The 13,719-nt window shown below is 28.1% G+C and overlaps 1 protein-coding gene across 2 annotated transcripts; it reads left to right on the plus strand.

Moving 5' to 3' along the window:
- The first annotated feature begins 866 nt into the window (after window positions 1–866).
- LOC132952049 (glutamyl aminopeptidase-like) lies at window positions 867–13,483 on the plus strand. 2 transcript variants are annotated; one of them, XM_061024176.1, is made up of 17 exons: window positions 867–1,249; window positions 1,311–1,335; window positions 3,418–3,610; window positions 4,086–4,613; window positions 4,681–4,942; window positions 8,667–8,837; window positions 9,002–9,099; window positions 9,164–9,298; window positions 9,358–9,519; window positions 9,609–9,831; window positions 9,892–10,016; window positions 10,077–10,280; window positions 12,187–12,406; window positions 12,501–12,630; window positions 12,690–12,803; window positions 12,909–13,017; window positions 13,155–13,483. In XM_061024176.1, exons 3-17 carry the CDS (start codon window positions 3,506–3,508, stop codon window positions 13,296–13,298), a joined length of 2,730 nt encoding a protein of 909 aa, XP_060880159.1. In that variant the 5' UTR covers window positions 867–1,249; window positions 1,311–1,335; window positions 3,418–3,505; the 3' UTR covers window positions 13,299–13,483. The 2 variants fall into 2 exon arrangements, with proteins under 2 accessions (XP_060880159.1, XP_060880158.1); XM_061024175.1 differs by having other exon boundaries at window positions 867–1,335.
- Window positions 13,484–13,719: the final 236 nt, after the last annotated feature.

Here is a 13,719-nt window from a genome sequence, read left to right on the forward strand (position 1 = left end):
CTATATTAAAAAAATTTCAAAAATGGTTTTTTTATCTGTTCAGTCAAGATTTATTTTTCTCTATTTTTTAGTCTTAGAAAAAATTGAATCGATCTCATATTTAAAAACCTACCAGAAACAAAAGGTTCTATGTGACCCTTATCCAAAAAATGTGTTGGATACATCGATAGATCATTTTGTAAATAAATAAATTTATATTTAAATCAAAAAGTGTTATCTAATAAACCAAATAGTTATTGGAAACAAAAAATGTTATTGGAAATAAAATAGTTATCGTGCATCTTTGTTGTTGTTATTTATACGAATTGGCGCATTTCACATGCGGTACGTCGATGGTACTAAAATACCGAATAAAGGTACCTACCCTAGATGACCAGGTCAGTACATAATATAATGAACATAATGAACACAAAAAAAAAAAACACATTCTTAAAATTAAGTTAGAACAAATCAATTAATTTGAAATCAATATGTTCTATCGATAGAACGTTTTATTTAAAAAAAATAGAATTTGGAACAAAAAGTTCTATCAGTAGAACCTTTTGTTTCCAAACTAGGAATTTTAAAGTTATTTAATATTTTGAGTACTTAAAATCATTTATTTTTGCAATACCTATTAATAAATTGATAGCACGGAAGTTTGTGGGTTTTTTGATGCCAAATATTTCAAAATTGCTTGGGCAAAAATACGTTATTTTAAATCTTAAAAACGCTCTATTGAACAATGTTGATATTGCCACATAGAACTCTTTGATTCCAAGCCCGCGATATCCTGCCAACCATGCCTATAATATATGGGTCAGTGGGCTATATCTGTGTTCGACCTATCACGCACACACGTCACATACATGGTAGGAATAGCTGGCCTCAAACACGTAATCACCTTTATTAATTATTGTTTTTTTTTGTAGATTGTGAGTTACACAATATTGATTAGATTACATAAGTGATCACATGCCGTCGCGCCTACTGTGTGAATACATATAATATAATGACACGGACATCGTATTTTGTCCGATACCGTACGTCGTCACGTGAGCATCGGCGTGTGCAAAAAATATCTCATTAAGTTGTTTAATTAGTCAAATAGTAAAAAAATGTGTCGTTTTTTTCATTAATAAGTGCACGAGTCGCTTATTATACTATTGTATTTCACTGGATTTGTCATATGGCTCTAATTAGCAAGCGATAATTAGTTTTATTATTATATTATATCTCGCGTGCGAATCACAACCATTTTGTATACAGTGTGCGTAAATTACCACTCACAACACTGTATTTTTCTATAATTATTTTTATTATTATTCCAGCTGGCTAGTCTGCGATCCACAAATTGTAAGATTTTTTTTGTTATTTATTTAATATACGGGTCGAGTCAGAAGGGCCGCATTTAATTTCTATGTTACAATATTTTTATACGAGCATACAGCTCAAACAGCTGCGACAATATATTTTTATTTTGTTGGGCTGTATAATATGTATTATCATTACAATTCCATTAAATATTGCTGTGAATTTCTCTATATTCTAACATCATATGTTATTTAAATTCATTTTATTACCATTTTATTCATAGTTATTCATTTTATTCAAATACACACACAATTAAACAAAATACACATTTTGCACAACACGCATCGGGGACTTCGAAAACATTTGCCCGAATATGCCGACCACTGTTGTTCGAACTAGTACAATACTACACCACTATACACACGGCTATACTGTCGTTATATTAAGTTAGTGATGTTCCTTAGGCATTTGGTATCCGTGCCCAAGTACTCATGCTTATGCTTTCGGTCCCTTCAATAGCCATAGATATAAGCCCATAGGTAAATACTCAATATAGGTTAGGTTATTACGTTTTTATTAGGCAGGTACCTATTAATTATTAAGTTTAGTATAGGTACGACTGTTGCATATTTATGTACATACGTAATATATTATAAGTATCATATAACGGCCGGTGGGTGAGTGTCCATCGGTCATTAGTGAGTACTGAGTAGGCAATTTTAATATACATCATTATAAATACCTTGGACTTGACTATTTGATCTATGATTAAAATTAAATGAAAAATTGATTGGAAATTAATTTCAATTACTTGAACTACTTTATTTAATAAACTCGGTATTCAATATACTTTGATAATTTTTACAAGTTATTTATATTGATAGATCAATAGTAATTACTAACATTTTCAAATCATCTAAGCCTTTAAATCTACTTAACCCACTGGCCACTACCATAGACATTTTTATTTTTTATTCATTTATTTCAGCGTAATTCAATTTTAATACAATAATAACAATAAAAATATTAAGAGCTGATACGTATACAAACTGATCTAAGCTCATATCTGGTATACCGATTTCCTTTAGATAAATACAATACTAATTTATAGTAATAATATATACAATTATTATACAATTAAAAAGTTCGCTTAATTTTCTAGATTTACAATAGTATTGATTAATTTACATTACTAATATTGACACCAATGTTTCCTTAATTATTTATATTTATACATATCGACTTTTTATAATTTGATTGATACACATATTTTCATCATTATTATCCTTAATACACAAAGTTATATAACTCAGGGTTCCTATTTTAAAAACAGAAGTTTGTATTGTCCCAGGATCCTTAAGCAGTACAAAAAATCCTTTAGTATTCGAAAATATGATCTACACAGGTAATTAAAAATTCCAAAAATCAGAATTTTAATATATGTATAATTTAAGCGTAAAAATAGGGTCAACATGCTTAAAAAAATCATCCTATATATCAAGGATGAGCAATTGGCCCGTACTACATTCAATTTAGTTTATAAAAATATAAAATGTTAAGATTTTTCTGTATTTTATTTTATTATATTTATAAAATTATTAAAATCAATATAATGTTTATCGTAAAACGTATACATAAATTCTTATCTAGTATTGAACTATTAAATGTAAATAATATTATACTATTTATAGGGGTATAGACGTATTGTCAACATTAAGTTTTTTCTTTGCTTTCCATGTTATCTAGTCCGCTAGATTTTTGCACATTCAAAATTGGTCCACTAGTTGGCATTAACTTGCCTATATCCCTTTTATATATCAATGTATCATATATATTCTTATTGCATGCATAAATATTAAATATATTAATAAAATATATAGTATTATAAATGACCTTGCTCAGTATACTATAGTAATATAGCACTATATAAGTATATAATAAATTAGAATAGACATAAAGTTCGGTGTAAAAGCAAAAACAAACGAGTGTGGAGTGTGCCACCATACAGAAATTTAAATCGAAAGCAATCTAGTTATACGTCAACACTTATTAGCAGAAATAATTAAAACTTAAGAAATTTCATATAATTTAAGATTTTATGGACTTTAAAATGCGTGTTCACAGGTATGTCCACTGTTCACGTCATATATTATATAATATTATATAATTCATTTCGACGAATTATAATATAGCTAATTATATCGGACCAAATATGACGTCGGTAATAAAATGGGTGTTTGTACTTTTTTTGGCGGCTGTTACCGCCGGATTGGATATGGTTCCAGAAGACGAAAAGCATTCAGAAATTGCCAATTCGGTGAGTTTTTGGAAAAAATATTTGAAAATACGAATTATGGACTGTGAAAAGGCGAAAACCACCGGTGATTATTATGCGCGATATTACGTTATCATCAACATTTGTTAATTTTATTAAGATCGCCAAAAAGGGAGTGACTAAAGAAAAAAATAATCAAAATAATCATAAAATATTTTAATAGCTGGCCCGCAAAGCGTTGCAACCTGTGCCAAAGATATGCTAATTTTTATAAATGTATTTTTAAAAAAAAGTGTAATAATATGCAATATTATTCTACTTATCATAATAGTTATAGGTACGGTACACAAGATCTTAATGGCAAACCAATAAACAAAAGAAAAAAATATTCAAATTTTTTAAAAAAAAATAAATACCCCCATATAATTATACATTTTTATTGTTTTATAGGTAATATATATTGTAAAATTGTAAACTTATTTTTTGTATTCAAACATTTAGTTAATTTATTGTTTAGAGTATAATGGCAGATAAACCATGGGAATCTACACATCGGTTATCCCCGTACGTTCGCCCACAGCAGTACTTCATTAATTTGTACCCAAATCTTCAACAAGGTTCATTTGTTGGTTCAGTTAATATAACAATAATATTGGACACTGCTCAAAGTTACATCAAGCTACATTCAAAAGAATTGAATATCACAGAAACTAAACTCAATTCTAGTTCTGTAACAGCGTTTCCATATCCAGAAAATGAATTTTTGGTAGTGGTGCCTAATGAAGAACTAAGTGCTGGGGAATACGAATTACAAATATCATTTGAAGGTAGTTTATTAGGCAAACCAATTGGATTTTATCGAAGCAGTTATAATGATTCAAAGAGCCATGAAGAACATTATATTGCTAGTTCAAAGTTTGAACCAACTTTTGCGCGGTTAGCGTTTCCATGTTTTGATGAGCCTCAACTGAAATCAAAATTTAAAATTAGTTTAACTCGACCATCTGGTAATAACTATATAGCATTATCCAATATGAACCAAGAGGTGAATATAAAAAATGAATGAGTTTGAATTCAAAATTAGCATTGTTGAAAAATACATTTTGTTTTAGTCTGAAGAGATCAATGTCCCTACAAATGGACTGACAACTGTCCATTTTGCTAATACTGTCCCAATGTCTACGTATCTGGCTTGTTTTATTGTGTGTGATTTTCAATCACTTGAACCTGTAAAAGCAGATCAAGGATTTCCGTTAACAGTTTATGCCAAAAGTGGTGAAACCGAAAATATGAAATATGCTCAACAAGTAGGAATAAAGGCAATTAATTATTACGTCAATTATTTTGGCATTCAATACCAACTACCAAAATTAGGTATGTATTCAAATCAAATTTATTATATAATGACTACAATAAATATGTATGAAAGTCAGCGCTTAACACTCGTATCATTTATTCAGGTTTCGGGTGCTGGATAAATTCGGGTATTAAAACACCGGAATAATAAAAACTTAAGCAAACGTTCGTGTTTTCACAACCGTTATTATTCTGAATTATACTGGTTAATACGGATGATCAGTAATCTTGAAAAACATAATTTTCGAATGCTAAGCCTCCCCTCCCTTAAAAAAAATTGTTAAGAGAGTTAAATTAATTATGTATTATGTTATTTTTAATAAATGTTAATTCCTAACACGAATGTGCAATATTTGTTTATACCAAACTCGGTTTATTTTTCTAAGAAATAACAAGAACTAAGACAATGGGAAATCAATTAGGTACCTCTTATATTTACTACTTGCCAAGTCGAGAGTATAACTGTATAAGTTAACTAAGACGTTTTAAATAGACCGTAAGAACCGTAGAGCAATACAATTAAATAAAAATAATTATTTTGCGATTTCTTGAAAATTGGTAAATAAAGCCATGAATTACGATATTCGTTACTAAATTTTGAGAAGTTGATTGGCTAATAATACTGTAAAGGTATTAACCAATAATTATTAGTTATTAGTATTTGGTATTTTGGTCACGACTGTCAATACGTTGTTCAGTTTTGTTGAGACCGTAACTATATTCTACAATATTATTGGCTATATTTGGATTTATTTTATATACCTACTAATAAAGTAATCTACTATTATATATATATTATATATATTATATATATATATAATATATATATTATATATATATATAGGCAGCAACCGTTATCGATGAATTCGCTTATCTCAACTGTCGACAATTTAATAGATGGTATAATTTATCGGGCTCATTACTTGATTTAATATTTTCTAACATTCCAAATGTTTGTGTTCTTAATGACGCTGATAAAGCTATTTTACCTTTAGACACGTTATATCACCCTGCTCTGTACATTAGCTTTAATATTTCTACGTATTGTAGTAATTCGGACCCAATTCCAAGTTATTTCGATTTTAACCGAACTGACTTTTGTGGCTTATCGTACGCTCTTAATTCTTGTAATTGGAACGACATTTTAAGCAGTCCGGACATTAATATAGCCACTTCATGTTTTTACTCAACACTTAACACTCTGATTGAATATTTCGTTCCTAAAATTACTCCAAAAAAAAAAAATTTCCCCTCCTGGTATAGCAAGTACTTAATATGTTTAATTATCAAAAAAAAAATTGCACATAAAACTTTCAAACGTTATAATAATCCTAATGATTTCAATACTTTTAAACTATTACGGCAACAAATCAAAATTGAATCTTATAACGCATATAATAGTTATCTTAATCACATCCAATCGGATTTATTATTAAACCCAAAACGTTTTTGGAATTTTGTCCGCTCTAAAAAACAAGATAGCTCTATCCCTCAAGCCATGTCTCTCAACGAAGTATCTGCCAATTCAAGTCAAGATATTGCTAATCTTTTTGGTAACTATTTTAGCTCTGTTTTTAGCCCCATTAATAGCCCACTTACACCATTATCTAGTTTTTCTAATTTTAATACTGTTAATCTTAATAATATTGAATTTACGCTAGGTGATATTTTTGAAGGTTTAAGTTTTCTTAAACCTAAGTGTTCATATGGTCCTGATGGGATACCTCCTATACTATTACGTAATTGCCGTTATTCATTAGCACTACCCATCTATACATTATTCAAATTATCTTTATCTACTAGCTCTTTTCCTACATTATGGAAATCTAGCTACATTCAACCTATTTTTAAATCTGGTGCCAGATCAAATGTCGAAAACTATAGACCTATTTCCATTTTATCTGCAATCCCTAAGTTTTTTGATAAAATACTTGCTTCAAAAATTAACTACTATTTCAAAAATGTTTTTATTAATGAGCAACACGGGTTTAGACCTGGTAGATCTACGGTAACACACCTTTTATCCTTTCATTCTTTTCTGCTAGAGGCAATTGAATCAGGTTTACAAGTTGATGTTATATACACTGACCTCAAAAAAGCATTTGATAGCTTTAATCATACTTCCCTCGTAAATAAGTTAAAACTGTATAGTGTATCGGATCCATTATTAACATGGTTCAAATCATATCTCTCCTCCCGTACCCAAATCGTAAAAATTCATAACCATTCTTCTTTTCCCATTTCCGTTACCTCGGGTGTCCCGCAAGGTGGCCACCTTTCTCCGTGGCTATTTAACATTTTTATTAATGATGTGTCCCAATGCTTTTCTAACTGTAAATTCTTGCTCTTTGCTGATGACTTGAAGATTTTTAATGTTATAAATAACACATCTAACTGCTTAGATTTACAAAGTTGCTTAGTTAAACTTTATAAATGGTGCACTGATAATGGTTTATTAATAAACATTAACAAATGTAATTATATATCGTTTTTCCGTACTCGTTCATATATTAACTTCCAATATTCCATTAATTCCAATCAACTTGTCCCAGTTACCACAATAAAAGATCTAGGTGTTATTTTCTCTTCCGACCTTTCATTTAATGACCACATTAATTACATTTGTAACAAGTCCAATAAAATACTTGGGTTTTTAAACCGTAACACCATTGGTTTCTCTAATATTAACGCGTCGAATACTCTATATATGTCACTAGTCCGTTCAATACTTGAATACGCTGCTATTATTTGGTCACCCCATCAACAATTACATATTAATCGTATAAATAAAGTACAAAATAAATTTATAAAAATAAGCACATTTCGTTGTGGGATTAACCCGTATACTTTTAAATCTCTAACTGATAGACGTGTTGAATTTGATGTTACCTTTATTTACAAATTATTGAACAATGATATTGATGCTCCTGATTTACTTGCTAAATTATCTTTAGCCGTTCCTTCTTTTTATTCTAGGAACCCCCAAACTTTTAAAACGAATTTTCACACCACTAACTATGGTTACGCAGCCCCTCTTGATCGTGCTTGTCGATCTATTAATAATATGTCAAATATTGATATTTTTAACGATTCTTTGCCATCATTAATTCTAAAACTATAAAATTGTACTTGTTAATATTTTCTTTAGCCTATTCTTTATTCGTGCACCAATGTACTTTATTCTTACCTTGTAACATTATGTAATTTCTATTATTATAATCTGTACTAAACTAATGCCCCTGAGGCGTCGATAAATAAATAAATAAATAAATAAAATAAATAAATATAATGTATAAGTATTAATTTGGTATTATTAGGCGAATTAGTTTAATCAGAAATCAGAATCAAATAATGATTTTATTGGATTTTATTTTCAAGAAAATAATTATTGAATTTTCCTATAATTTATTGTAAAAATGTACCAGTTAATTTATTATTATTATTAAACAACTAACTAATAAAAACAGAATCCACAAAATTGCTCTCCACAAAAATTATTCGTGTTTCGGTTTAACCGGAATGTTTTCATCGGGTTTTGGTTATTTCGGGTGTTTTAAAAACAGAACCATTCGGGTTATACAGGTTAGGTTAGGTTAGGTTTTATAAGGGTTTTTAGGGATGTAAGGAGTTCCGGTAAATTTGGGCATAAGACCCTGATAAAAGTACCTATTGAATTGTCTGTATCAAAAAGCACGTTTTATCTTTGTACATAAACAATTTAATACTTTATTTCACTGTTTAGATCTGATACCAATCCCAGATTTTATTTCTGGAGCAATGGAAAATTGGGGTCTTGTGACATTTCATGAAACGAGAGTTTTGTATAATAAAAGTACTACTTCTATTAATGACCAAGAGATGATCGCATTTACTGTTGCTCATGAATTGGCTCATATGTGGTTTGGAAATCTTGGTATGTAAATATAAATATTTAAAATTTAAAAATTCAAAAATAAACAACTTTCAGTTCATAATTTGTTTTAATTTGTTTAGTATCAATATTATATTGTATTTTTATTAATCAATATTATATAACTAAAATATACAATAATTATACACCTTATTGAATTTATTCAGTTACTATGAAATGGTGGAACGACTTATGGCTTAACGAAGGGTTTGCCACTTACATGAAATATAAAGCTACCCAAGTTGTCCACCCTGATTGGGATGTTGTATGTATCTGTAATATTTGTTTTTTGTAAGTAATTATTCTTTGTTATTTTAATCATTTATTAGGACACATCATTTCTAACTCATAGTCTCCATTTTGTACAAGATGAAGATAGTAGTTTTAGTTCTCGTGCTATAGTGCCAAATGCTACTAATCTCCAAAGAATATCCACTATGTTTAATAGCATATCATATTCTAAGGTAAGTTTATTTGGTCCCAAGCTATTATATCTTTCTATAATATTAATTTGATTTCATAGGGTTCTTCTGTAATACGAATGTTGGAAGGAATATTGGGTAAAGAAGTCTTCAGAATTGGAGTGAGCGCATATTTAAAACGTTTTGCATTTAAAAATGCTGAAACTGATGATTTATGGACAGAATTACAAACGGTGGCTCAAAATACAGTCAATGTTAAAAAAGTGAAAAAATGACTTATTATTTCGTATATAATATATTATAATATTTAACATTTACCTTGTTATAAATATATTTATTTAAATAAAAATAGGTTATGGACACGTGGACACGTCAAGCAGGATTCCCAGTAGTATCGGCAATACGGAATGGAACTAAACTAACTTTAAAGCAGCAACGATTTTTGTCCAACCCAAATACTGATTCGTCAAATGACTCAACTCCATATAATTATAAATGGGAAATACCAATCACTTATACCACTTCAACTAATAATACTGTACATAAGGTTTGGTTATCCAAAGACGAGGATTCAAGTAAGTATTATGGACTGTTCAATATTTCAATTGATATTAATTAAAATATTTATTTAAAAGTTACTATTGACATACCTGATTCTGAATGGATAAAACTAAATCACAGACAAGTTGGATATTACATCATAAACTATTCTGAGAGTGATTGGTGTTCACTTAACAATTTATTAGAAAAAAATGTTGATGTAAGTATCTGGATAATATTTTTCAATAACATAATTAAATTTGAAATGTACAATTTAAAGGCTTTAAGTGCAGCTGACCGTTCAAATCTTATTCATGATGCCTTTAGTTTGGCAAAAGCTAATTACTTACCGTATGGAATTGCCTTAAACATGACAAAATATTTATCCAAGGAACATCATTATGTTCCTTGGGATGTAGCTGCTACTAACTTACAGACATTAAGTGAACATTTATATCAACGCCCGGCACATAAAAACCTTGAAGTAAGATTATTTAAAAACTAATAACTACAATGGTGCTACAAAACATTATTTACACAGAATTTTCTTCTACGCTACATTTCTAAAATCATAATTTCATAACGTGAGATCAGCAACTATTCAGGTATCACATTGAAGTTGTGATACAGTAATGTAGGTCAATGATTATTTTGACAATGTTGGTTAGTAACGTAACTCAAACTACAAATTACTGTAACGAAATTAATTTTGTAGCAACAGTGTAGTATTTTCGTTATATTTTATTTAAATTAACGAAATTGTAACAAAAGTAATTTATATGGTGTAACGTGTTATTTTCCAAGTTATTATAATAAGTTTTGAATGTAGAATATAATATGACCAAACCTAGGATATTTAAGAAAAAGTAAAAATCAATAAAATTGATTTTGAAATTGTTATATAATAAATAATAATCAACTATATTATTAAAGATCCTAGGAATTAATACTTTTACATTTTGTTCTTGTATAACATTAAGTCATTAACAAAAAGGTGGATAAGTGGATGTCGCTCTGCTGTACAGTAGGTTACAAGTGGGTCACTGTAATGGATGGTGTTAAATTTGAATTTAATGATATTATACCATCGTAGGTATAAGAAAAACGATTCTGAGCGAAAACGGTCAGTCAGCCTATGATATTACCAAGTATATTTGATGATATTATTGTGAATAAAGTAATAAATTTATATATAACCTATTTACGTGGAGCCTTGTTTTAAATTTTCTATCCTTAGCCATAAAAGTTAAACATTTTATACATTTTTAACTACAAAATAATTAATGAATTTTAAATTTGATAAATGTTGTCAACATTTGAACTTTAAATGCTTATAAAAAAATTGTGCCTATGTATTTTTAATATTTTTCAACTGCTATTAGAACGATATATCAGGAGCCTTATATTAAATTTTCACGCTTTTTTACCTAACAAATAAAATTTTATTGATATTTATAGAAAAAAAAACTAAAAAAATTGAAAACTGACAATGTCCGTAAACAGCTCAAAAAGAGTCAAAATATTTGGAAAATGTTATGGTGTGTAGGAAATGCAATTATAAACATTCAGTTAAGATTTCATGTCCCTACGGTCATTTGTTTTAGAGTTACACCAAAAACCAAAATCGATTTTCTCGAAAACAGATTTTGCGTAAAAATTCCCGTTTTTCCTTAATTTTTCTTTTGTTTTTCACGTTGCTTTTAAAAACTGCTGGGAAATTTTTACTTTTGACCCCCAAAGTACCAACTAGATTCACTTTCCTATCAGAAAAGTTACTTTTGAAGAAAATCCAAGCATTTTACTGTCCTAAAAGGTGATGACAGACACAAAAATAAAAAAAATAAAATAAAAAAAAAACTCACATAATCATTGTAAAATCAATACATTCATCGCTTTGCTCAGAATCTAAAATGTAGGTAACTACTACTTATTAGTCGTTATGAACTGATTTTGCAGTAATTTAAAAAAAATAACGTTATTTGTAACTCCCTACATTTTGAATGAAAAAGTAAAGTAACTTGATAAAAACTATGCCGGGTAACGCGAATATCATTAAATATTTAATGTAACGAGGAACGTAATTCTATTAATTTTTAAAAGTTATTTACCCAACACAGGCTCATATCATAAATTAGGTAGACATTTTTTTGTAAAATTAATAACTTAGGAGAAATATAATTGAAAAACGGCATGGCATTACAGTTTTGATATAATAGTGATTAATAAAAAAAAAATGTTAATACTATATTTATTACTTTTTATACAATCAAATTAATAAAATGAAATAATATTTAGTCATTTAAATTTTTTTCTAAATACAATGCTTTGACAAATACATTGCAGATTTTTAAATTATAACTATATAAACATTTTTATTGTTTTTTTTAAAGAGATATATACAACATTTATTAGAAAGTATAACAAAAGATTTATGGAACGATTCAAGTGATCGAAACTTATTACAACGTAAGCTTCGAGCAGTCATTTTCAAATTAGGATGTGCAAATGGGTTACCAAGTTGTCAAACAAAAGCATATGAATTATTCAAACGATTTTTGAATGATAAAGTCCGACCACATCCTGATATTAGATATACAGTTTATTATTATGGTTAGTAAAATTTAAAATTTTTTTATTAAAAATAATTGGTACTTAATATTCATTATTTATTAAAAATATTAACAACAATTTTGTATATATTGAGGAATGTCTATGGGAAATGATAGTGAATGGAATAGACTGTGGGACATATTCTTAAATGAACAAGACCCTCAGGAAAAAGAGAAATTTAGGGATGCATTAACAGCTTCAAAAGAAACATCAATATTAAATAGGTAAAGTTTGCACTTAATTGTATTCGTATAAAATAAAATATATTTTTTTTCTATTCTAGACTATTGCAACATACAAAAAATGAGAGCCGTCTTAGTTCCCGAGATCATTTCAAAATCATATCACAGATAAACCTTAATCCTATTGGAAATCAAATCGTATGGGACTTTTTGAGGTACGTTCCTGTATATAATATATACCTATAAATTATAATATATGTAATTACATTTTAAAAGAATACATATAGGGCAATTTAAAATGTCATCTTATGTTACGTTAGGGATAATTTGAAGTACTTGGTTGATCGTTATTCTCATGATAAATGGCAACTTGAAAAACTCATGTATTCAGTTTGTTCTCGTTTCAATACACAAGAACGTATCGGAGAAGTAAATATTATTTATTTTAAATCAATTTAAATTTAGGTTGATAACAACTTCTTGAATGTTGTATTTTTATTTAATCTATCAGTAGGTTTCAGTTTTTTTAACATGCTTAATAAATATACACATTTTAATTTGTTTAGATGAACATATTTTTTGATAAACATCCAGAAGCTGTAGATGGAATTGACGTACGAAAATCTGCACTAGAAGCTGTATCTAATAACATTAAATGGTTAGAAAAACACGAAGCTGTTATTAGTAATTGGTTTATTAATGTCATCTAATTTTAAAAATTCATCAATTGACTGTCAATATTTGAAATATCAATAGTTTAATTTATAGGGCTGGATTTTTTTTTACTACAATGTTAATTTTAATTTTTATATAACGTTAATAGTTGTTTATTTCGTTTATTAATAATTCATGTTTGTACAATAAAATTGCAATATATTAATAATATACAGTGAAATTTTTGTTTTACAGAGTATAATACAGCAACCATTAATTGGATTATAGAGAAATACATCTCCCCCCCCCCCCTCATAAAAAAATCTTAATTACGATATTTCAAGTCATTATATTATATATATATAAAAAAAAAATTTAAATGAATGATAAGAACAAGTTATTTCATAGGGAAACAAAAAACACATATCATTGGTACATCAATATATTTATCACTCCACTTAAAATCTAATATATTTT

This window comes from Metopolophium dirhodum, chromosome 9, assembly GCF_019925205.1.
Source record: "Metopolophium dirhodum isolate CAU chromosome 9, ASM1992520v1, whole genome shotgun sequence".
Classification (NCBI taxonomy): domain Eukaryota; kingdom Metazoa; phylum Arthropoda; class Insecta; order Hemiptera; family Aphididae; genus Metopolophium; species Metopolophium dirhodum.